This window comes from Acomys minous (genome assembly GCF_964271855.1).
Source record: "Acomys minous genome assembly, chromosome: 5".
NCBI classification, from domain to species: Eukaryota; Metazoa; Chordata; class Mammalia; order Rodentia; family Muridae; genus Acomys; species Acomys minous.
Genome location: NC_140494.1, coordinates 110,785,622 through 110,812,191, shown reverse-complemented (window position 1 = coordinate 110,812,191; position 26,570 = coordinate 110,785,622). Strand labels below are relative to the sequence as shown.

The window sequence follows — 26,570 nt, the reverse complement described above, 5'->3', positions numbered from 1 at the left end:
AACCCCTAGACTAGTAGTTCTGGTCTTCCAGACCTGCCTCCAATTATGCTTGGGGTAACACCATTTTTTCTGGGTAGCCCTCTTTTTTGTTCCTTATTTTGTTGCTCTTTCTCATGTTTTCCCCAAATGTTGACAACAACAGACTTAGCACTAGAATTCAAGATACCTTAAGCACTTATCAATCTAACTGCTTTGACATTCAATATATTTTATGTGATAATAAATATATGATCTAAGCAATTTATGCATTAATATAATATTAATAGTATGTGTTAGTATTAACATAATTTAACTCTTAAAATTATCTATGTAAAAAAATTATCTATGTAAATAAACTGTCTATACACCTACCCCCAATTAGACCATATCTCTGGAAATTGTCCTCCCTAGAGACAAGAAATATATAACAATGGTTCCTGCTGTTGAGCCACAAGAACTCCATCAACCTTAATTAGGAAGCTATTTTGTTAGACTGTTTCTAATGAAAGATAAATTAACATTTGATACTGAAAGCAGCACTATTAGTTAATAAATATAAATAAGAAGTTAATTAAGAACCTAGTGCACTTTTCCTAATGAGAGTCCATTGAGCATGGAGCTACTGGCAGTTCATTCTTGCTCAGATGAAAAACTCCTCTCATGATTATGCAGATTCATTGATTTGTAGTTTTTCAAAGGCTAAATTGACTTCAATTCAGCCTTGCTTCATCTTATAAACTAGTTCCTAAGCATATTATCATGGATATTAATGGTCATCTGACATTTGATAGTCTACATTCAAAACTACATGGTTTAATCTCCTAGGAAAAACTATGCATTTTAAACATGTTTTAAAAGAAGCTGCTAAAGGCAATTACTTTCTAATAAGTGTTATTCTTCACTTATTCCTCCTGTAACAAGAACCTTCCAGAGCTGCCCACAATCAGGAGGTGGTATCAGGAAGGTCAAGAGTTCAAGGCTAGCCTGAGCTAATTGAGTCCCTGTCTAAGGACAACTAGCCAAAGAAAAAAGAGAAAATGTCTAGATGGTGTGCCTGTGTGTGTGTGGAAGAAAGGAAGTCATCTCTCTCTACTTCTCTAGCCTTTTATATAGGAGTAGTATATTAAGCCAGGGTTAAGCTGTCAGACTAACGTAGGAAGTTCTTGTTTTTTATACTCTACTTGGTTTCCTTTCAGTCAGTAATATCACCTCCATCTTCTCAAAGATCACCAGAAGCCCAGGAATTAAAACAATAAACAGTTCCTCCCCACAGTGCCTTCCTGGATGTGTCAAACCAACTGCAAGTCTTCTGTTTGGGTATTTCAACCACACCACAGGCATTCTTACTTAGATTAAAACATGAGTCTCCCTGGTCACTAGACATGCCTAGACATGACCAGCAGATGCAATGAGGTCTTTGGAGTTTCTCTAGTAACTGTGGCCATCAACAACAACCCTAAGAACAGGCATTCTTTTCTGTTGTTGATTTCCAACAGAACTAGGGCACACACTTTTTTTTTTAACCATCATCTTACTTTTCATCTTTGAAGAAAAAATTTTACAGTCTAAATTTCAAGACAACTAATGCGACTATTTCTTTGGATTGGTAGCAACCAAACTCAGGTAAGATATTTAAGATGCAACTTATAATCAGAGGAAATAATCAGCTAGGTAGAAAGCATTAAGCATAGAGTAAAATTGAGAAAAAAAATGTAAAATAAATGATTTTGCAGTGATGTCCTCATGAAATGTATAACTCTTCATAGTGTTAATGGAATAGAGGCTATTTTTACTAGTTTTATTTACATTTGAACGTTTGAGTGGCTTTTGTAGCATACAACATCATGCCTTCCCGAAAACAGGAAGAAGTAAGTTAATTTTACATTTTCTACTTCATTTTGATTCCTTTCACTTAAGTGTTCATAAAACAAACTATGCATTTGGAGTAGAAAATATTCTGTCTTTCATTTTCAAAGATAATGTTAAAATACGTGCAAGTTTATTCTTGGGAAGTTCTTAGGTTTTAACGGTTTGCCTTTGGAATTTGTGTTGAGTGTTCCTGGTGACTCACATGTATTCATGTGATTAGTGGCATCTGTGAGACCATTTGCCGTGCTCAGGAATCAGTGTATAGCTAAGACATTTTCCTTTGTAGGCTATAAGACTTCTAGATCAATACAAATGGGTGTTATTATACGGTGTCCACGAAGACCACTGTCTGGGGAGGCTACTTCCCGCTGAATTCCACAAAATTTGCAATCAGAAAGTATAGATCTTCTCTGGGCTCTCTTGTTAAAGGAAAAGAGAGAAAAGACTCACTTAAAGGAAAGAAACATTAGTGAAGATGTCACAGAAATGCTGTCACTCTTCCCTCTGCACCTTTCAGTCCAAGTATACACAGACACACCTGTCATCAGATGTGAAACAGTGAGAGCAAGGAAAATGCAACTGTCACAAGACATTGCTTCTCTGGCTTCCACAGACCTCACTCTTAATGTCCAAATCTACCCTTGCTTCCAGTATCCACCTGAAATCTCACCTCCATGGCTGGTTTCTGTCAGCTCTTACTGACCCCTCCCTCCCCCACACTCGCGTGTGCGTCTTTCTATTGGTAAAATCTGTCATTTTAGCAACTTCATACTGTCTGGAATAGTAACGTTTGCTCACATTTTGTTACCACCTAGACTGTCTGATGGATAGTAGAACGAATGCCCTTTAGGTGCTAAATATGTTCAGAAGAAATATTTAAATAAAACAGGAGCCTGATGTGGGAATAAATTTCCTTAAGACTTACCATAAGATCACAGGCACTGTGATTGTGAGCTTAAAAGGGCCACACTTTGACCTACCAAGGGGATTGGTTCAGTGTTTGACAAGAAGAGTGGCCCTCACCTGGCTGTACGCCCCTGTAAGGGGAAATCCTAACAAATAACCTAACAGGTAATAGGAGTGCCCAGGCCTGCTCCTGCGGGAAGGCTCCAGCTGAAATGCCTGTTTCTGAGAATGCACATGAATAGTGAGGACACTGGGCGCGCTTCTTGGGCAATAAGGGAGGAAAGATGGATGTACGTCTTTGCACTCTTTCTTCAGTGTAGTAGTAACTACACTGTGAAGATAAACTCAAGGATCTGTGTCACCATCTCCTAGGCCTCTTCCCTGGAGACTGTGCAGGAGCCCGCCCATTGCCCCTTCTGGTAGCTTCTGCCGCCCCTCCCCCACTCGCCCCGCCCCCTTGGCCTCGGGGTTCCAAGGGCGGTTGGTCGCAGGGCCACGGTCACTCGGCCAGTAGGAGCTGCGGGGCGCGCGGGGTGGACAGAGCCGGCTCTAGAGTTGAGGCGGCTGGAAGCCAAGGAGAAGTTGTCGGAGGCGGGTCAGGCCCGGTGTGAGGGAAGCCGGAGTCCCATCCGATGCCCAGGGCCTGGGGCGGCGCGGGAGGCTCTCTGGGGACGGCGGGGACTGGGGACCTGGCGCCCGTGGGTCACCTGGAGTCGCGGCGGCCCAGCGGGGTGCGGAGGGGCCCTGGGAGCCTGAAGCGCCTCTGGGGCGAGGGGCTCGACCCTCGGGAGCTGCAGCGGCGGGCGCCCGGTGCTCGGTTTGTAGGCAGTGTAATTAGCTGATTGTACTGCGGTCCTGACAATCACTAACTCCACTGCCATCAAAACAAGGCACAGCATCACCCGCCGCCTGCGGGAGGTGAAGCAGGCGGCTGCAGCCCAGCTGACTCCGCAGAAAGCAGAGGCCGGAGCCAGGATGCGTCAGCGAGTGGCCCCCGTGCACGAGGTCTATAAGTGCAAGTAATCCTTGGAGCCCAGCGGCCTCCTTTAGGGACCATTTGGCTACTGTCTATGTCTAGGAGCCAGGGCAAAGCGGTTTAATGATGTGCAAAGAGAATCGGTGTACACCGGCTTAACATTAAAAAAAAAAAAAATGCTAGGAGGAGCCCCCTGAACAGTTCCTGCTGCCTGCTGTGATTCACTGCCTGATTTCCACTTCTGAGAAAGCTATCGCCAAGGCAGCGACTAGCGCCAACCACAGCCTGCCTGACCATTTCCTGGTCACTAGCAACGTCTGAGAGCACCAACTAAGGACTGCAGGCTTTTTTTCTATGAGTCTGGTTACTAGGCAGTGTAGTTAGCTGATTGCTAAATAGTACCAATCACTAACCGCACGGCCAGGTAAAAAGACTGAGATGCCTCCGACTGAGCCTCGTGTGCATCGTCAATTTGGTGAGGACAGAGACCCCAGGGAAATAAACCATCTATTACCTATTAGTGATTTGGGCAAAAGAAAAGGGGGAGGGGAAACAGTACTTAGCTGCTAAGTATACAATATATATGTTGGAGGGGGTTACATTTCGATGATTTTTAGATATACGGGAAAATATAAATTATCTCTTAACTGATTTGGCCATTATATTGACTTGTGATCATAAATCTTTGGATTTTGCCTGACTATATATTAATAACACTCCATGAAAATCTCAGCTATCGATATTGTGTTCATTTCCTTTCCAAACGTGGCTTTAGGATGTCCATCACAGCCCCTGTCAGTCCCTGAAATTAAATGGTCAGTTTCCTATATAGACAAAATCTCCAGGGGAAAGGCTCACACATGATTGTGAATCTGTAAGGGCACCTTAAGAAATGTTTTCATAATTTTTCACAGGGCACGGGAGGTGGGGTGGGGTGGGGGGGGAAGGGGGCTCAGCCCTCTTAAGGAGGTATCTTTTTTAAGGTAGTTAACAGTTGCCCTCTAGGCAACTTTTGGTGGGAATAAATCAGTAAATACACTTTAAACCAAGATTGTTTCCTAAGATCTGTAATAAAAGATTTGAGAGGTTTTAAATCACAAACGCTGTATCCATGGGTATCTCTTGGTCCAGTTCTGGACGAAGACATTATGCTGCCTTGAGGTATCAACACAGACCTGAGAACGCGGGTTGGAGTGCAGAGCCTTGGCTTGGTCATCTCATCCAAAAGAGGGAGGAGCTTTTAAAGTTCACTTTATTGGGCTGTTTGGGGGAGGATGGGACGTTAATTTAGTATCTAAGAGACACTGACTCCAGCACTGTACACATCACAGAGTTGAGGCTTTGACTCTAACCCTTGACTGGTCCCGAAAGCTGTGACCTGGACACATGCAGCTGGGCCATGAGCCCTCGAGGAACTTCGGAAGAAACGCAGCCGCAGCCCTGTGACAGTTACCAACTCTACCGTTCTTCTGTGGGGGCGGGGCGACAGAGCTAAGGGAAGCGTCTGAGTTACCATGGAAACGGGGCCCAGAGCGAGTACTAGCTGCGAGGAGAAGGAATCCCACGAAATCTGCTCCCCTGGATTACTGGTGTTCACCGGCTGCTCTGAGCAGGATGCCAACTTGGCTAAACAGTTTTGGCTCGGGGCGTCCATGTACCCCACTACTGAATCTCAGCTGGTGCTGACCCGAGGCAGCACTCAACGGCTACCAGTGGCACGGCATTCTAAACCCCTTGTGAGTGGTAAGTAGTTAGCAAGGCTGCCTCCTGGAAGGAGAAACTGCCTGGCCTAATTGTAAGAGAGTCTACTGTCTGAAAGGTACAAACAAGCAGTTAATAGGCAAACACATAGACACCTAATTCTGAAACTTCCGTTAATATCCACACCAAAGGATCTTGTTACATGTAAAAATACATTTTAAGAGTCCTTTAAATAATGGCTTCTATTTGCCAAATAGGATGATTAATCACATTGTGTTTCCTTGGATTAGGAAAGCATTTACATATAATTGAGTTCAAACTTGAAAGCCCAAGAAAAAAGTTGGAGGCAGAGTCAAATTTAGAAATCACATTCCCCGACTGACAAGCCTCTGGCCAAGAATGTATAACGTGTTCTTATTGGATATTAATAGGTATAGAAAACTCAAAACACCATTAATGCTGTCGGCTTTTCCAATAACTTACTTTCCATTTGTGTTTCGTAGAGAAAAATCCTGTGCAGCCCCTTCCCGTTGATGAGAACAGTAAGTACCAGGTTTTAGTGCCCTTCAAGAGGTAGGCTCCCCAGGTTATTCCTAGAACTTCTAGAAATGTAAACATCTACATTGTGGCATAACTAAGTCGCATGCTCCACACCTGCCTCGGGGCCCACACCACTCATCCGGAAGATGACTTTCTGTAGCATGTGACTGAAAATGTATATTAGCATTTCTGAGTCCCCAGGCACTTGCTCTTCAGAGACTTGTCATTCCTCCCCTCATACTTCCTCACCTCCTAAAGGGATGAGGAGGTCCCTGACGTCACAGATAGATAAGTCAGTCATTTATGAATCTGGTTATAAAGTTTCAAAACAGTATATATTTGCGACCCTTCCTACTTTATTCATATCAAATTTATGTCAATATGATAAGAATAGTGATAGTTATTTCATCTTAAATTCGACTTTATTTTCTCTAGAGGAGGCGACTGCTAAAGTTCAAAAGATTCAAGAATCTGAAGAAAAAGCAAAATATCTCCAAAAGGTGGGTCAGTACTCCATTTCTTCTGGTTTTCATTACATTTCTATGCAGTTTGGATAAATATTACTTGTTTATTGGCGCTGAGGGCATTTTGCTTTTAAACACATGCAAATAAAAATATGTTACTTCACTAGCTCAGCCCTGAAAGGCTTTTTTGTTAAAAAATTTAACTAAGAATTTTAGAGATACTTCGGGCTAGAGAGATGGCTCAGTTGTTGAGAGCACTTGTTCTCTTCTGTAACTCTAATTCCAAAAGATCTGATGCCTTTCTAGATGTGCACGTGTGTGTGTGTGTGTGTGTGTGTGTGTGTGTGTGTGTGTGCATGCGCGTGTGCATGCTCTTGTAAAATAAAAAACAGGCCTGGCTCCGTGCTATTGTAACTCCAGGGCTGTGAGGATGGAGACAGGAAGATGGCCAGAGCTTGCTGGCCACCAGGCTTGCTCCAGGTTCAATGAAAGATCTTGTTTCAAGGGAAGAAAGCAGAGAATAACAAAGCAAGAAACCCAATGTCCTCTTCTGGCCTTCACATGCAAAGAGGTGCACATATCAGCACAGAATGTATACTGCCCCCTCTGTCACACACACACACACACACACACACACACACACACACACACACACACACAGATGTAAATTTAATAATAAACATATAGCAAAGGTACTTAAAATAATTAATCACAGAAATAAAAAAACATTCAGGGCTAAGCAGGGATGTAAATTAGTTCAAAGTGTACTTGGAAAACTTCGTGAGACTTTTATAATTTTAATAAAGTGAAAAAGGGGATGGGGGGATATAGTTCAATGGTAGAGCTCTTATCCTTCATGTGGAAGGCCTTGGGTTTGATCCCTATTGCTACCAAAAAGGAAAAGACATTCTATTAAACGTTGGCTATTCTCAGTCTCTGCCAAAGTTAGTAGGAACATTAGAAACAGTAATAAAAACCATAGACTCCCTTTTCAAAAAACGCACAAACCACACACAATAGTCTAAGAACACAAATACCTTTAAAATGGGAAAATTGTTGCCTTAATAGTGAAAACCAAATGAAGCACAACACAAGTCTGTTGTCTGAACTGTTTTGACTAAAAGCTGATCGTAAGCACACTGGTGTCCTGACGCCTCTTTTTGGCAGCCACATGATACAACTAGAGCTTTGAACTCAGCAGTTAATACCATGATTAATAGCAACACTTTGCTTGATTCGTGCATAAACTCTATTTCAGTAACTTTCCGCGACTATCAAAGCAGAGATAGAATACCTGTTTTGGCCTAATGTGTTTAATCACTGACCATGTTGGCAAACTCTAGAGGACATAATTGGAATTCTACATAAATTACAGCTCAAGTCACTTAACTTTTCTGGTCACAATTCACTTTGAAGACTACTGGTGATTATTTCAAATAAATAAGATGATTAAAAATAATTAGCATTCTCTTTTTAGAACATTATGTACCAGACCAACCTCTAAACCTCCCAAAATATTACATACTATATACTATGATTTTATAGATTTTTTTAAAAGAATATTTGTGTGAAAGAGAGAAAAAAGGGGGGAGAAAGGGGGAGGGAGGGAGAGAAAGAGAATGAAAGCCTGTCAAGGTCACAGGACAATTTTTAGGACTCAGTTCTCACCTTCACCTTGTTGAAGGTCTTTCTCATTTCTGTTCATTTCTCTTCAGGCCAGCTGGCTGGTGGTTTCCAGATGATTCTGTCTCTGCCTCCTATCTTGCTGTGATTACAGAAAAATGCCATTACATCTGACTTTTAACATGAGTTCCAGGATCAAAGCTGCATTGTCAAGCTTGCATGGCTAGTGCCTTTACCCACTGAGCTATCTGCTAAGCCCTTACAGGGATTGTCTTTTTTATTTTTAAAACCACATTTATTTGTGTGTCCTGTGGTGTATGTGTGTAGATTTGAGGACAACTTGTAGGAGTGGCTTCTCACCTTCTACCATGAGGGTCCCTGGACCAAACACAGGTCATCAGGTTTCGCAGCAAGAGCCTTCATTCCCTGAGCCATCTTACTGTCTTCTTTTATAGGGATTTTTAAAGGCTAATTTTCATTAGAGCTGGGAGTATAACTCAGTGGTAGAGTATTTACTTACCTAGCATGCATGAAACCATAGATTGAATTCAATTCATGCATCTCCCTCTCTCTCTCACACACAAACAGGCACAACACAACACACACACACACACACACACACACACACACACACACACAGAGGCACACCATACACATGCACAGTGGTGGAGTATTTACTTGTCTAGCATGCATGAAACAATAGATTTAATTCAATTCATGTAACACACACAAACACACACACACAAACACACACACACACACACACACACCCCTCACATGCACAATGGTAGAGTATTTACTTGCCTAGCATGCATAAAACCATAGATTTAATTCAATTCCTCTCTCTCTCTCTCTCTCTCTCTCTCTCTCTCTCTCTCTCTCTCTCTCTCACACACACACACACACACACACACACGGGTATGTGGGCACACCAGGAGTGGTGACTCATCCCTATAATCCCTATAGTTGGGAGGCTGAGGCAGAAGAAGACTCAAGAATTTGAGGCCAGCCTGAGCTACATAGCTTTGGTACTTTGGGGATTAAATTTTCATTGTACTTCATTTTAGGAAGGGGTTAGAAATAAAGGTTAAAGGTAAACTTAATAGCCAATTTTATCAGTTTTTATCTAACAGTAAGAGTGATGTGATTACAGGAGACTGTAATATTTTAGGCCAGATATAACTAATTGTAGAACAGGCTTCCATGTCATGTGTCCTTTTAATTTATTAACTACTCTCTTCCACATATTTATTAAAAGCCAGCTTACTACATGTACTATGTTACATGCTGGAGTACAAAGACAGGGTGGGAGGAGACAGTCAATGGCTGTGATGTGCTCAGACAATAGACACATGTATGTGATAGCACAAGAACACACTAGACTGGGCAGAGTAGTGTAGCCTTCTAATCTCACCATGTAGGTTGTTTTGGGGAGCGGATGAATTCCCCAGTAAGTTGTTTGATCTGAGTGCAGACATGTCAAGGACCTCAGTGCCTCAGACCCATCGGAATAGCAAAGCCTTCCCCTGGTTCTTGGCAGGGTGTTGAGAAAATGTGGCTCACAGATTCTTCCTCCTGGGTGTTTACAACCTGGGACTTCTCCCCTACAGAGACCCCCCCCCCCCACCTACCAAGATTGGCTAAACCTGAATCCTTGTGCAGGTTTATATAATAACTCTGCCTCCTCGTTCAGCTGCACCAAATAAGAAGGCACTGTTTCCAGGCTCCTGCTGCATCTCCTCTACAGTGGAATCCCCCGTCTGATACAAGCTTTTATGTCTGTGTCTGTCTATCCTTTCTCCATCCCCTTGCAGCCCCACTCTTGTTTCCCAGACTCAGCTGCATAGGTCGCAGCGAGAGATGGAGGAAGTTCATGAGTTACTGCAGTCAGCCTGAATTGTATAGACGATCCTATCTCAAATAACAAAAATACCAGGTGTGGTGGTACATGTCCTTAATCCCTGCACGTGGGAAGCAGAGGCAGGCAGATCTCTGTAAATTCAAGGCCAGCCTCATCTACACAGCAAGTTCCAGGCTACAGTGAGACCCTGTATCAAAACAAGCAACAACAAAATCCCACTGAAGGTCAAAATTGGGGCTAAGAACTGAAGAACCTGTCCTAAACCACTAAGTTTTGAAGATTGTTTTTTCAACCTGCAGTACACTTTCTTGTTGCTAAAATGCCTTCCTCATGTGCCTTCACGGCCTGGCTCCCATGACATCATGTGGAAAAGCTATCCCAGAGGCTATTGAGAAACTAGCTGAGTGAACAGCTGCCTTCTTGGTACTTTAACACAAAGGCAGAAAGGTCTCCCAGAGTGCTGCTTAAAGCCCCTGACCTACACTTCTGGCAATCATCCTCATTCTGTCTCTGTCCTGGTACTGCAGGCACCATTACTGTAGAGATCACAGGTTGAGTCAGAAGCCTGACTCTACCACTTACTGCTTTTGTGACTCTGGGCAATGTACTTGAACCCTATCATAATCAGTTTCCTCAAATAGTAATTTAAAATACTAGCCTCATAGAATTGATGCAACCTATATAAAACACCTGGTCATAGTTTACCCTCCAAAATTGTCCCTTATGAAAGGTAGGACAAGTCATGCCTCATTTGCTTAAGCTAATGTCTTTCTTGATACGAAAATTCAGATATTTGTTCATTAGCCCATGAACATATAATCTGCTTAATTAATCTAATTAATGGCTGAATGACTTCATATACAGTGATTTTTTTTTGTTGGCATTGGTATATTTTGTTCTTCTTGTTATGGGGTCCTGAAGGGTGGCCTCAGGGCTCCATGCCAGTGACATAGGACCACAGCTATGCTGTCTGCTATGCTGTCAGCTGTGCAATGGATCGAGTTTAGTCATTTCTAAATAGACTCCTCTGGAAAGTTTTCTAGATTGCTAATCTTTTGCAAGAATGCACAGGCACAGGCACATCTCTTGTCTTGTCAGTTTTGCTTTTATCTAATGGGTCTGGATGTGAAGGGGGAGAATGTGACTCTGTTAAATATTAAAACAGAATCAAGTTTTGGATACTACTGCTTTTCTGAGTCTACAATACCCTCTCTGCATTGTTGCTACCATCATCTATAATTTGTAGCTTGATGGGAGAGGATGAATGGAAGAAGAGATGGGTCTTTTTTTTGTTAATAAAACATTTATATTTAATTGAATTTTTCCATATTGTGAACATATACATCGACAAGTATATTCCAGGTGTGTCTCATCTTAAAGGGATGAAAATATTCTCTATAAATTTTCTTGAAGATGTATTCAATCATTTTCTTAATATTAATGGAATCCTTGGAAATTTATTTTCCATCTCTCTGAAAGTGGCTTTGCAGCCCTCTTTCCCAACAGATATTGATTTTTCAGTGGCTAAGTTTTTAAAACTTTAATGCTACACTCCATTTTAGAATACTTTCCAGGTATACATTATATATGCTTTTTGTTAGTGGGCAAAATGCTATTAATCACAAATACTATTTCAATGATGGATATCAGTGGCAGGAAATCAAAAACAATTGAGTATGTCAAGATTAAATGGCTTACTGGGTCCATAAAGGAAGCCGTATAGCACTGTTCTGAACCATTATTTTTCCTTTGAGAGTTTTAAGTAGTCTAAAAACATTGTAATAAATGAATAGTCAGCTAATTCTTTGAAATCATAAAACTAATTTTCTTTCTAGTTTTGCCACCTTAAGAAAGCTCTTTAGCTGATTATCTCTTTATGAAAAGAATTATAAATAATTTATTTGCTAGGAGAGTGAAGAAGATGTCAGGACAATATTTCAAGGCACATATATAGAAGGTAAATTGGGAATGTGCATCTGGAAGGAGGGAATGTAAACAAGGTTTTTAAGAGGAAAATGTGCTATCTGTAGCACAACATTCCAGACGTCCTCTTGACTGAGAACGGGCTTTCTGTCATTCTGTTACACATCCTCTGCAACCAGTACTGACCATAGCATAAGTCTCCCCAGAAGTTTGTTACATGGGCCTTGCTTGAGCCAGAAGCCAGTCATGTCATGGTGGCATTGCTCTTAGAACCTTAGAAGCCTCACAAAGTGTTTCTCTAGACCCAGTGATGTGAAATGGGAAATGTTCAACATTACTGTCTATCATCCTACACGTCCATAGTAGGAAAAGAGACACTCAGAATCATATGTCAGCTTTGAAGAACCAAAGAAAGATAATAAAGTTTCCTTAGAGTCATCTGTTGCTGAGGTTTCTGGGACATTCTGATAGAAGAAAATCCTTGGCTGTGTCAGAGTGATAACAATGAGCTTCCTAAGCAGATCTAGAGGCTCTTACTAGTAACATTACAGGGCCTAACGTAAAATAATATTCATGAAATTATTTTTCTACCATTAAGACAGTAGGATGTGTTGGATTTCCTCCCAACAATAAAACACATTTATTTAGTTAACTTTTGCTGTTTTTATTTCATCCCTGCATATGACTGGAACAATCATAAAAACAGATTGCATTGTGTGTCCATCAAATGATGAAAGACAAGTACATTCATCTCATTTTATCTTTAGTATCACACTGTATTTAAAATTATTCAGTATTAGGGAAGATTTTAGGGTGACAAAAAAAGTTGCCTCCATCTCCCTTAACATCATCTAGAGTCCACGGAAACACATTTGGGGAAAGAGTCACATGTGTGTTCAAAATCAAATATCTGATTGCATTTGCTCCATAAAAATCTAGCCCTACCTAGGATTATATAGATATTTTCCCCAAATGCATCTCCCATGCACTTTACGAGAAAGACAAAATGAGAACATTTTAAACTATTAGATAAGGGATCACATTAACCATCTACTTATAAGATATAACTAAGTGAAGCTATTGAGTGTAAAATGATGGGAAAAGGATATTTTTAATGGATGAATTATTTGAAGACATGCACAAAGCAGCTGAATTTTTGAATTGTCAAAGAAATAAATCTCCTGCTGAACACAATATGATCCTCTGCCTTCATGTATCAACTCACACTGTAACAAGTATTATGTACATACACACAAGCTATATAAATGAATACACATGTATACATGTGTGTATATGTGTATATACATGTGCATATATATATTATATATATAGTGGTATGTGTGTGTATTCCTGTATGTATAACTTTTCTATTTTAAATAACCTCCATGTACTTAAGTGATGCCTAATGCCACTAAGTATAAAAAGACCATGATGAGACTTCAGGAGAAAATATATTCATCATATGAGCCTTGCTCAAGCTTAAGTAACCATGTTATTATCTGTGAGTTCTATGTTGGCAATCAACAAAATATTTTGAAACAGAAACACATAAAACAAGGTTAAGCATAGTTCCAAAGATAAAATTCTGTAAGCAAAGGTGGCCAGGAACCTAAGCAATAGCTTGACCATCACTAATTCATTGTTTGCAATGACTTTCCAGAACATAACTAATGCAAATAATGGTAATCAAACATACTCCTAGAATAGGTCTAATCATGGTGAAAATGCACAACAGTATCCTCCTCCTACCACATCCACTTACCTTAGTTACTCCTTGTGCTTTGGCATTTGAACAACTTGTACTTCCAAGAACCCACCAAAAATAGATAGCTCTTGACTGGAGCAAAAAAAAAAAATGTTTCCTATATTATCTTTGAATCACTGAGGTTTCTGATGACAAATGATGCTAGTGGATACAATAGATGCTGGTGTGGGCAATGACAGTAGTCTGTACATCTTGAATTGAGCATTGTCTAGGTGTGACTCCAGACACATGGGGACCCCCTCCCTGAAATGTAGGGTCACGGGCATAACCTGAACTTCATAAGATGTTGGCCAGAAGCAACGGAAAGTTCTGTTGGCTTAAGATATGAAAGCAACTTAAAAAGCAAAGCCAAATATACAATTTCATGTTCAAGAAGGGCCAAGAAAAGCTGTAAAAAATAAAATGGGGTGCAAGGTTAGGAGACACTGATTTGAAAAATTGTTCAAGATTTATTCAAAACACATTACTTGTGTCAGGCATTGTGATAGGCACTACAATTTACAAATGAACAACACAAAATATGCTTTAAAAATAAAAAACAGCCTAGCCTGAAATTTTCAGTCTAGTCAGAGGAAGAGAAATATGTTAAAGGTTATAGACGGTGTGGTAGGAGACCAGTAAAGTGGCATTGTCCAGTCAAGAAAACCAGTGGTTTTACACAAATGGTAACTTCACTGAGATTTGGAGGAACTGTGTGGTGACTGGGGCAGAAGACGAAAGAATAGCACAAGAGGGACTGTGCTAGAAAGGGAACAGCACACAGCAGCAGCCACAGGATCAACTCACACTGAAGAGGAAGGGTATGCCATAGCAGAAACGATGTCAGGAAAATCCTTGTATTGAAGATGATATTAGGCTTGCTTAAAGATCAGGGTCTTTCCTATGGAGAACGCTCTGACAGGACAGAAGTGCAGAAACCAGACTGGAGGCCATTGTAGTCATCTGTCAGGAAGGTGATAGTATCTTGGTGACAGGAGTCCTTGGGAAATAAAATAGTATTTATCGTATATAGAAGGTAAGGTATAGCCGTCATCAATAGTATCAGTTTGCTGTCTTACAAACCAGAATGGGTGATGCCATTATCTGAAACAAGGGACGTTAGATGAAGGGCAAGTGTTGGATTGAGGGAGGCAATATAAAAACTCACCAAGTTTAAGTTTGAGCTAAGCAGATGAAGCTGTCGTGTAGGCCTATGAGAGAAGTATGGGCCTGGAGGAAGATTGACAGCCATCTGTGTGAGGAGTCCCCTGCCCCTCCTTTTGGACAGCACAGGAAGGGCATGTCTGAAAGATGAGCTCAATCCCATTCATCCCTTCATCCACTCATCCTGTCTGTGTAATAGTGAAAACCTTAGTCTCAGGAGTCCTTTGTCAACTAGAGACAAGCTTTGAAAAATGCTGCAGACCAAATCCTCAACAGAATGTATTTCAATCACATGCTGATAGCAAGCCCTGATATATGTGTGAAATTGCAAACTCTAATCATTATATGCTCATATTTTCCTCAAGATTAAAATATCACATTGCACTGGGCATGGTGGTGCGTGCCTTTAATTGCAGAACTCAGGAGGCAGAGTCAGGTGGATCTCTGTGAGTTCAAGGTCAGCCTGGTCTACAAAGTGAGTTCCGGACAGGCAGGGCTCTGTTACACAGAGAAACCCTGTCTTGGGAAAAAATAAAATATCAAATTGAACTCTTTAAATGTACTTTTAAAAGTGACATTAAAGCAGTCTTTTTTTAAAGCACACTACATTACCCCTCTTTTTGTGTGTGGGGGGGCTTGGGGGGATAAGGATGAGACAGAGTCTTACTCTGTAGCGCAAAACTCACAGCAATCCTCCTGCCTTAGCCTCCTTTGTGCTAGAAGTGCAGGCATGAGCCACCACAACTAGCTGCGTGTGCAAGTTTTAAAATAATAGAGCTACATTCTTCAGGCAGTTACTGATTTTTCTAGTCATATATCTGTAACACAAATATGTACCAGAAAAACATTTTGCTCCTTAACAAAAAATTCTTACTTATTTGAAATCTATTTCTTTATCAAGTCTATATTTAATTTTTTTTTTGTATTGATTCTCTTATGGAATGACTGGTAAGTTTCTTCATTTTAATAGATTGCTGTTTTTAAAATGAAGCTTCTATGTGCCAGAGCAGGGAAACTGAGCCAAGATCAAGCAATTTCCAAGAAGTATGGAACAGTCTAAGCTCTGCATCTTTTTCCTGCAAGTCAGCACTCTTGCGTCCTCTGATTAATAACCCTGTATCCCGGTCCATCATTCCCATAGAGCAGTGCGGCTAGTTCTGTTTTCAAAACGCAGACTGCTTCTAGACCGAGTCCCCCCACTGATTATTCAGCTGCTCTTTGAAAGTGCACAGTAGATTATATGAGAGCCAACAGTTCTGCAACTTATTACAATAGTGAATATAAGTTCACACTGCGGCAACCGCAGCGCCTACACAGCACACTCCAGTCCAGTCGGCAGGCGCCGAGAATGGCGAGTTCATGGCTGAAGCCGAGAGGAGTATACTGCCTTTTGAAATCAAATCCAGATATGAGGGCTCTTTCTTTTACTCATAATTTTTCCTTAAGCCAATCACACTTGTTACCATCCTTAAGATTGCACTTTGTTCCAAGTGAAATTCGGTCTGACAAGGATTAAGATTCTGTGAAGACAAGAACTGAAATTCTCTAGTTAACTCCTGACCACAGACACAGAGTCAAACATTAAATGATAGTACCTTACAAAAATATTCTTAATCTCTGTAAAACCAAGAACACTGATTCTGCTTATGTGACGTATGAAATTTGATCTGTAATTCCCATTTTAGTTAATATAATCAAACCCCTATCACAAATATTTAATTTATATTAAATCTTAGTAAGTACCACTGTAACTCTTCCATGACATCTTTACCATTTAATTGTGCCTTTGCAAAGTACCATGTATAAGTAAATTAATTTTGATCAAGGATGACTGCAGACTGGATTAAATGACCCTGGTGTCTAGGTCTGTCACACACCCTTTCTACTGCAGCATAAATTTCCCTGTAATGACCAAAATGGTCTTTTTCAGAATAGCTGATACTGATTCTTCATTTATGAGATGAAGGTTCAGTGGCATCCCTCCCTCCCATCTGCCCCGTCTCTCTCTCAAAAGCTCTAGCAGGTGCCTGAAGCAACAGAAGCACCAAGTGTGGCGCCACCTAGAACTGGACACGAGTTCGAATCCCGCGCTTTGCCAGTTACAGCTTGGTTTAGTGACCCAGAGCAAGGATTTCTATTTTTCTGTATAAAAAATAATAAGTCTTGTGAAACTAAACTCAGTTCACAAAACCTGAAGCCTTTTATTGATGTACTCATAAAAATGTTTCAAATCCTCCGTGTTCCTCTCTTTTTCCCTCTCATTCTTTTCAACACTGTGAAAGGATTAAAACAAACTCTGTGTCTCATAATAATAATGATGTTTAATAGCTACAACTTATTAAGTGCTTAGCATTTGCCATTATATTAAGCATTTTTAAATCATCTACAGTTTCCCCAACTTTCCTCATAGACAAAAAATAGGATACAGGAAAGTGTTCCTTTAACATATCCACAACCGCAAACCTCTGACCTATTATGCTAGTGATTACAGCTGGAGGGAGGAACAGAGTTAGAGGCCATAGTTAAGATATTACCTGTCATTAATCTCAATGTAAAATTAGCATTCAAACCCCAAACATATCTGACTTCATTAGCCCATGATGCCACTTTAATTATCTGGCTTTCAAAAGCCAAGAAGAAATAACTAAATTCTTTTTTTTTTTTTTTTTTAAGACAGAGTTTCTCTGTGTAGCCTTGGCTATCCTGGACTTGCTTTGTAGACCAGGCTGCCCTTGAACTCATAGAGATCCCCCTGTCTCTGCCTCCAGGAGTACTGGGATTACAGGCCTGTACCACCGCACCTGGCTGAGAACTAAATTCTTTAACTCCAGAGAGATAAAAAAAATTGACTAAGCACCCAATACACATTAAATATATATATATATATTTATATTCTAAATTCATGTAATCTACTTTTATCTCCCATTTTTCCAGGAATAGCATAAATATCAGTAATTATCAAAAATTAATGTTTTAAATGTTAATTATGATCCCCTTAGAGTATTGTTTTACAGGTTAATTAAATTATCATAATGTCTTATAAATATAAACGTCCAGTAAAGAACCCATCCAAACTATGGTTGAAAATGAGCTACTCATGAGGTAAATTGCAAGGATCTCTTCTGACCACTGAGTTGCATTTAACCTTCCTGGAAGAGATTTCTTAGAATAGCTCACATCATTGTGTTCAGAGAACACAATTGTTTACAGTAGTTCTGTTATTCATTCCCAGGAAACACGTTCAGGAAGCAGAAATCAAATTTCACTTGAAATCTTTGTGTCTTGAGTTGTACATTATAAAAATAATTAGTTACTAGAATCTATTCTTGATATAAAGGAGCCAAAGTCCAAGAAAAAGTGAATCTATTTTTATCCTATTTTTAAATCTTATTAGTATTCATCTTTTCATACTAGAAGCATGTGACAATTCAACTTTCCAATCATGTCCCAAGAATTACATAGAAAAAAATTACATAATTTAGCTTATAGAAGGATTTTTTTTTTCTTGAGACAGGGTCTCTCTCTGTAGCCTTGGCTATCCTGGACTCGCTTTGTAGACCAGGCTGGCCTCGAACTCACAGCGATCCACCAGCCTCTGCCTCCCGAGTGCTGGGATTAAAGGCATGCGCCACAATGCCTGGCATTATAAAGTAGATTTACCCACTGTTCCATTTTCTAAAACTTTGAGGGGCTATGCTTAGCTACTACTTGTGTGTTACACAATTCAATGATTCCATTCATCCATCATGACTCAAGAAATTCAAGCCAATAAAAATTAAGAATCATATACTAGGCATTTCTGAGCTCTAAGGAAAGATAGAAATATGGGTAGGGTTCTGAAAGAGACACACAGCAATTAAGAAAGTAGGGAGAGGAGAGCAATAGAGTAATGCACAGAGGCTACACAATCACACTGTGTGAGTGAGTCATTCCAACTGGGGACACATGCCATGGAAGAGTGGAAGAAACTGGTGCTGAACCTGTGCAATGCCAGCATCTCAGCTCTATGATGACACTGCTTTATCCTATCTATAAAAGTTGATAGTGCTTAACTTAACTTGCAAAGGTGCACGTTCTGATGGCTAAATGTTAGGCATAAAGTACAACCCTTCTTCCAAAACATTAAAACTGTGTGGGTTCATAAGGCAAAATTTGGCCTGGGAATGATGTTGTGCACCTGTAACCATGGCATCAGGAAACAGGGTAGGCAGGTCTCTGAGTTCAAGGCCAACCTGCTTCACACAAAAAGTTCCAGGCTGACCAGAGCTACAAAGTGAGACCCTGTCTCAAAAGGAGTTTTAAAATAATAAAAATCAAAATTCATATACACGAATACATTTGATTTAGTATAAATCAAAAGCACCCAGTGGACTTGGCCCAGCTGCTGGTAACAGCTGCCGGTCATGGGCCCTCTTCTGTCTCAGGGCTCCTGATGTCACTAGCTTCTTCAGCTGAGCCACGGAGACTGGGGAATAGCCCTGAGGCTATTGCCAAAGCGCAGCTCGATGGTTCTGTGCCCTCTGCTTCCTCTGTCTCAAAAGTTTTTCCCTATCTCCATCATGGACCTCACCCTTCTTTTAAGTCTCTGAATCTGCTCTCCCCACCCCCCACATACACCTCACATCTCAGTTCTGTTCTTGCATGCTCTACTAAGCTCATCAATGGTGCACTAGGAATTATTCACTTGAGGTTTTCTCCAGAAGCCCAAAGTCTCTTTCCAAGCCTGAACTGTGGCTTCTTCGGTCACTAACATAGCAATGTGACAGCATGTTTGCCTATTATGTGTTAAAATGAACCTGTTATTGAAAAAGAAGCCCAAACCTTCAGTATTTCAGAATGATATCTGATTTGGAGATATGGTTAATATGGATAAAATTAGATCAGATACTGGAATAGGGTGGGCTCCTAATCTTATGTGACAGATGACATCAGAAGGTGATCCTGAGAAAAGATTAGTGGGTGTAGAAAGGGGGATAAGACAGGGTAATGTTGGGTGAATGTGATCAAAATTCATTATATACGCATATGAAAATGTCATAAACCCCATTATATAATTAATCTATACTATTAACTTTTAAAATGGACAAGTGCACAATACATTTGGATGATAGACTGGCAGGATTGTCCCCATCTCTGAAAAATGAGTGTTTGTTCTCAGTTTGTAACTTTCTCTTCTAGTCTTTTCTCTGCTGTTGTCTGCTCTGTAGTTTATATGTTGCTACCTCTCCATTTCTGTGCTAAATCAGGCTTTCTGATTATGAAAATTTACCTAGTGTGTGAAATCTGGTAACGAAGACAGAAAAGGGAGAGATACAGGAGAAGGCTTTGTTCCCACGGGCCAGCACTAAGGCAGCACTCTGGTTGTGTGTTCAGTTTGGGTGTGACCTTCGGCTGTACTGATCCTATGCCTAACTGCCATTTAGTGTCGATTTACCTCGGCGGTCAATAGCTCAGACTTTGTCATCAAGATCTGGGATCAAATCCAACCTGCCACTGAACAGCTTGGGTAAACTGACCCAATTCGGCTTCAGTTTCCCTCCTGTCAAATGGGAAGGAAGTGTCACGTTTCTGAACTGTTAAGATCATAAGGAAAGGTTTGCTTTAAAGCTCTTAGGATTGTTTGTATGGTAAGGTCTAAGTAGAAGTTGGTTGTTATGGGCAAATAAATCTGTACATTTAGAATTGAAACCAAATTATTCTTCATAGACGTATTGTAGAAAACATATCTTAACATCCTAATACCAGAAGAAAAGGGAAAACTCCACCTCCCACAGAGAAGGCTTTATTATTGAGTCAAAAGTCTCACTTTTTTTCTCTTCAAATAGGCCAAAAAGAGAGATGAAATTCTCCAACTTTTAAGAAAACAGAGAGAAGAGAGGATTTCGGTAAGAGTGACAGTGGGGCTTTGGATAGCTGTCTGACGGCATGCATGGTCTGTGGTAAATGTTTAGGGGCTTGGCAGGCTGGTCCTGCGTCTGCGCTCTTGCATCTTGAGTCTTCTATGCACCAAAGCCCGGGAAAACATAGAGATTAAGTAATTGGGCAACCCACAAGCCAGAGACAGTTCCAGAAGTCAGCAACTCTGAATGCAGAAGGAAGGAGGTGTGGTCGACAGGGGCATCTGTTGTGCACACTGTATACAGCTGAAGGCTATTAACATGCACTACTTCATTATTGATTTTTTCAGTGACTTTAGATGATAAAAAATAAAAATTTAAGTGATTAAGGCCTTTATAAAAATAACTTACTAGAAACACATGAATGTTGAATTATGCATTCCTGCAGGAACCTCAAATTCTAATGTGTATATTCTGACTTGGTAGTTTTCAGATGTAGAAAGCTAGTCTTTCTAGACTCGGTGATAATTTGTACCTTAGGCTGTTCTCAAGTAAATACATTTCAGAAGTAAACATTTTTCTTTTTCTTTTTCTTTTTCTTTTTTTTTTTACTTTTTCTAGAAAGAACTGATTTCATTTCCTCATAAGCCTAAGGTCAAAGAACCCAAAGCAAAGTAAGTTTACTTCCAAAAACATCCTCATTGTTTTACTTACTGTCTTTAAAATAGCTGTTTTGTTTGTCTCCTACCAACAAATCTTCTAAAAACCTCCACCACTGCGTTAGGGGTTTCTTGCCTTAAATATCCTTCTCACTGTACTCAAGCCCGTGCACAGCTGTAGGATGTGCCCGCACATGTGGTAGAAAGCGGAGAGCAAGCACTGGAGCCTGTGTGTGCACATGCGTCCCCTTCTCACCAGGGTCCCATTCTCACCTGCCTTCCCCAGGAGTGCGGCCACGTTAGCCTGTCAGTGATGGACTAATGTTATAAGGGGACCAGGAACATGTTCTAGAAGAATCTGTGGAAACTTAACTGTCTGACGGCTATATTCAGAGAACAACAGTTGCAGAAACAGAATTTTGATTTCATCGATGTTGAGGCTGACTCTAAGTGTTAGCAAGTAGCCTTAAAGAAGAGCAATTGTGTCTATATTAATTTTTAAGCACTTAATTACCTGGCTATGTTTTCTGCACCATGCTCCACAACTTAGTTTCTTGCCTTATGCCAGATGATCTGACTTACTTCCTATGAGTGGAGGAAGGTAGCCTACAGGAAAGACTTATTAACTGCCCCAGATGATGGATAGAGACTGGAATTTGAATGGTACAGAAATGTCTGGGTGCCTTAGGCTTTGCATGCACTTTTACTGAATAGTGTATTGCTACTTTTGTTGGTTTGCATACAAGTGCATTATTTTATAGCTTAAATAGATTATCTTTCAGTGAATAAATGGGTTTAGCGGGATTACTTACTAGAGCAGGGATTATTTAGAAGTAGCTATACCAAAGAAATTTAGCCCCATCCCAAATCAGTTTTATTCCTCTTGTAGACATTAATATTTGGGCCTGAAGGAGTGTTGCATGGAATCCCAGAAGGCTATTTGTAAGGGTCTCCTAAGGGTGATGCTCCCTTCCCTCTAAAAGTGCATGTTGACAGCCCCATTATCATAATCCTAGCTGTCTGCTGTGTAGACCGTTTCATTGCCATGATTCAACGTCAAGGTTAAAAGGATAATTTTAAATCCTCTTTTTTTGTAATACAGTCTCCTCTTAACCCTGAAACCTGAGTTTCTTTCCATGCCACGGTGAAATCTTCCTCTGAACTTAAAGGTCCTCTGTGTCCCATCCTTTTGGCAATCATATACTATTCTGTGTCCATATTTTATATTTATTTAATTCACTACCCTTGTTATTTAACAGTTCACACATTTTATGCCTTGTCTATAAATATATTGTAAGCTCCTTGAGATATTAGATCACCCAACTTAAGTGGATATTGGGATTCAGAATATATTTGTTTTTTAAAAAATCATGAATACCATGTAAGTAAGCATTAGCATTGATGCCCTTATCCTGTATATGAGCTTATACAAACATTTCTTAAACTTTGTAAATACTTTTCCCTCCATCTTGTCCATTCTGTCCAAAATTCCTACTCCTGATGATGCAGGCTACAATCCCTCACTCAGCAAATCTCAGGGTAGCGTGTGCTCTTTCTAGCAGACAGTAAATTCATAATGATGCTTTAACAGTTATATACTTAGTATTCACCCTGGTAACATTTGTACTTTCAAAGAGGACTGAGTAAAAGGAAATAGGAATAATCAAATCAACTACTGATGACAAAATTTCAGTTAGCAAAATGATTAGGGTAGGAGGTTATGGTTTCTTCCCATCACAGCACACTTCCCAGTGTAATAACCATTTCTCTCACATGTATTTCATACTTGGTCACAAGCTTTAATAGACATTCAGAATCCACAATACTGCCTACTGAGGAAATTAAAAAATCATGCCTCTGCTACATTGTGACCACATTGACATTCTGTTGTGGATGTAGAAACTAATTCTTTTTGCTGCCTACAGGGAAGTTTCATCAGAGTCAGACAAACAGGACCAAGAAGAAGTCAAAGCCTTGGAATGACTTGATTGACACATGGTAGCAAGTGACTGACATGCATTCACCCTCGAAGCAAGTTATGCTTACATAAGGATCAATAGGTAAAAAGAAGTGCAGATTTCCAGGAAGCTGACAATTACTGAAGATTTGTTTTAAAATGGACTAAAATAAAACTTAATACAGACTGGTAGACTTTGTCAGTTATTGGACATTTGTGTCTATTTTGCTTTATTGCAAATTATTGTATTTAATATCATACAATAATTATCTTTTCTCATCTTATATATTCCAAGCTCATTGTTTTTGTTTTATCTGAGGGTTTTCCAAAATGTATATATTTTATTTGTATTATGATACTCAATAAATAAGAATAAGAGGCTCTATGCCCCCTGATTTGGGTACTTTCAATAAAAATAATAAAACAAGGATGAAAAAGGATTCTTATAAACTTAAAGCTTTCTCTTAAGAATATTCCTTTTCAAAAATTTGACTTAACCTATTTGTAGACCAAGTCAAAAGCCAGAGCTGAGTTGCTACTGGGTCTATGAATAATGGCTTAGTTTGGCTGTGTCTTATACACAGCTATATAACCCACCTCACCCAAAGCCTCTGGCATATACCATAGAACTGACAGTTTAGAAGTTGTCCCTTATGCATGTCAAGAATAGAAGGTATTCTGTGTATCCTTTGGAGTATTTCTCAGGTAGCTATCATGATGATTGACAGCAGGTTGTCAAAACCTGGAGTTTTAAATCATATAACTAATACGCTTTGCTCCAAGCCCATGCTCACTGGGGATTCCTTCATTGCCTAAAGACAGACAATATGCTTCACAGGCCAAGTACTGGTTTACCCTAGGATCATCATCCTCCATGTATAAACAGATGTCAGGTTAGGCAGCTATCATCCAAAAACCTAAAACGAGAAAGAGGTCAACTATCCAAAGCCCAAAAGTTTTTGAGTGCTGGTATGACACCACAAATAAAAATTTTATACTTGGCCTCATGTGAGGGCTACAATAAAAATGCAGACACACTAAAAATATTGTAAAAGGTTCTAAGTAGATGGCTCAGTGTCTATGAGTGCTTTCACACAAGCATGAGAAACTGTGCTGAGATCCCTAGCATCTACATAAAAAGCTGCACATACGGTGTCAGCCCCTGTAATCCCAGACTGGAGGGGCGGGGAGGCTGGAGGATCTGTAGAGGTGCCATGGCTCTACTAGTCCCCTGGTTTAGGCAACTGGTGAGCTCCAAATTCATCAGACATTGTCTCAAAAGTGATATAAAGAGTAAAATAAGTGCAAAATAAGAAGTGGAGGAAGCCACCCAGTCAATGTCTGGCTTCCATACATTCATGCACAAGTAAGTACACACACACACACACACCACATGCATACATCATGCATACAACACACAAATATATTTCAGAACATTACCTTCAGACTATGTGTAAAAGATGAATAGAAAACAATTTTGGGTTTGAAATTGGGTCCTATCACCAAAATATCTCATTATGTATATGTGAATATTCCAAAATGCAAAACACACACTTTAACTGTTTTCTTAGTTAACTTTGAAGTCAACGAGCAGAGGAACAGGTCTTGGGTGAAAGAAATTTTACCAAGAAAAATTACACAGTTTTTTTTTTTTTGTCAACTAGCCCTCCCACAGTGACACGTGCCTGTGTTGCCAGAAGATTATTATTACAACACTGCTTAACAAAGAGTTCTAAAGCAATCTGTAGAGCTCACACGAAGGTCAGCTCATGGTCTGACTGATCTGATTCAGGCCACTTAGAGCACTCTGTCACGCTGTAAGCCTGTCAGTGGACTGAGGCAGCCCTGCACCACATACTACCCTCTTGGGGACATTCAGGGACCAGTAGGATATCTGAATGAGCTCTTCTCAGAGTCAAAAGATGAAAGAATAAGTAGCCCATGAAAGGGCTTTTCTGCTGTTGGCTTATGACGTTCTGGATTATTCTGTGGATTAATCAAATCTCATGGCATAGGGAAACATTCAACCTTTTTAGAAAGGATGACTGCATTGCCATAATAAAGGATGTGTGTCCTGGGAAGTGGGAAGAATTGGGGTGATTACTAACTCGATCGTCTATGCTAACAAAACCAATAAGGACCGAAGTCAGGGTCTAACAGGGAAAACTACGGTAGTTTCTTAAGCTGAACATATCTCACAATATTAGAAATAAATTATTTAAACTGACATTAAACCAAATATAACTGTACATTTACATACATATTTCCCTTGACAAACCACCCCAAAACTCATAAGGTAATTATTAAAGCCCTCAAGAAACATGAATAAAATGACTTGCCAAGGGCCACACAGACACTGAGGAAAGGCAGCATTTCAAACAGCATTGGGACACAACAGTTATTGCTTTGCTAGGATGACCTTCTAGAAGGAATGGTTCTTAGATGTGAGACAGTGTCACCAGAACACAGGGAAGGGCGGCCAGTCCTCACCCTGTGTGCTGTGCTCTGCAGCTGCACAGTTCCTGCCATATTCTCAGCCGGCGCTGAGTCAGATCCTGACTCCTACCCCGGCTCTATCCCAGGCCTGTTTGTTTAGATCTGCATGGGTCAAGGCTGTGGGAGCATCACCATTTCATTTTTTAAAGATTTATTTATGTGTTATGGGTGCTTTTCCTGCATGTATGTATTTATATGCACCACATGTGAGCCTGGTGCTTCTTGGGGCCAGAAGCCCCTCCCTGTGTTCTGAAGGGCAGGAGATCCCCTGGACTGGAGTGAGCAGGTGGCTGTGAGCCACCATCTGGAGCTGCCATCTGAACCCAGGTCCTATGCAAGAGTAACAAGAGCTCTTAACCACTGAGCCATCTCTCCAGCCTCCTCTCTGCTTTTCTGACTGCTCTTCTGAAAAGCTAAAGTGAACGGAAGCAAACTGGGACCAAAATCCAGTAGGCCAAAAGCCCGATGTGGTTTCTGCTATGCTTCACAGTATCAGTGTACTGGAGAGGACAAAGAAGCCTCAGCTTTCTGGCTGAGATCTGGAACACTCCAGCTTCTGGTGGAGGCGGCTTAGTAACTCCCAGCTCTCTCTCCTTTTGCGGAAGCTCCTCAGGCCAAGTCTGAAATGCCCCTAATCAAAAGACACACTGCCTGCCAGAGAATCGCCCCCTCCCCCCACCTCACCCCTCCCCCACCCCTCACCCCCACCCCTCGCCGCCCAACTTCTTTCACAGGAGCAGCTGGGGTCTGAAATTTACTGAAGTTTAAGGGTTTTGCTACTTTTGGCCCATTCAAGCTGGGTGTAGTGATCAGCGTGAGATGTGATATGGTTTGAAGATACAGTGCCCAGTACCCGCTTCCCGGAGTTTAG

At 40.5% G+C, this 26,570-nt stretch overlaps 1 protein-coding gene across 2 annotated transcripts; it reads left to right on the top strand.

Annotated features, from left to right (window-relative positions):
- The first annotated feature begins 1,477 nt into the window (after nt 1-1,477).
- Nucleotides 1,478-23,389, top strand: HOATZ (HOATZ cilia and flagella associated protein). 2 transcript variants are annotated; one of them, XM_084783949.1, is made up of 7 exons: nt 1,478-1,602; nt 5,062-5,473; nt 5,935-5,973; nt 6,407-6,471; nt 20,576-20,635; nt 21,209-21,261; nt 23,172-23,389. In XM_084783949.1, exons 2-7 carry the CDS (start codon nt 5,245-5,247, stop codon nt 23,227-23,229), a joined length of 504 nt encoding a protein of 167 aa, XP_084640075.1. In that variant the 5' UTR covers nt 1,478-1,602; nt 5,062-5,244; the 3' UTR covers nt 23,230-23,389. The 2 variants fall into 2 exon arrangements, with proteins under 2 accessions (XP_084640075.1, XP_084640074.1); XM_084783948.1 differs by lacking the exon at nt 1,478-1,602 and having other exon boundaries at nt 4,706-5,473.
- Nucleotides 23,390-26,570: the final 3,181 nt, after the last annotated feature.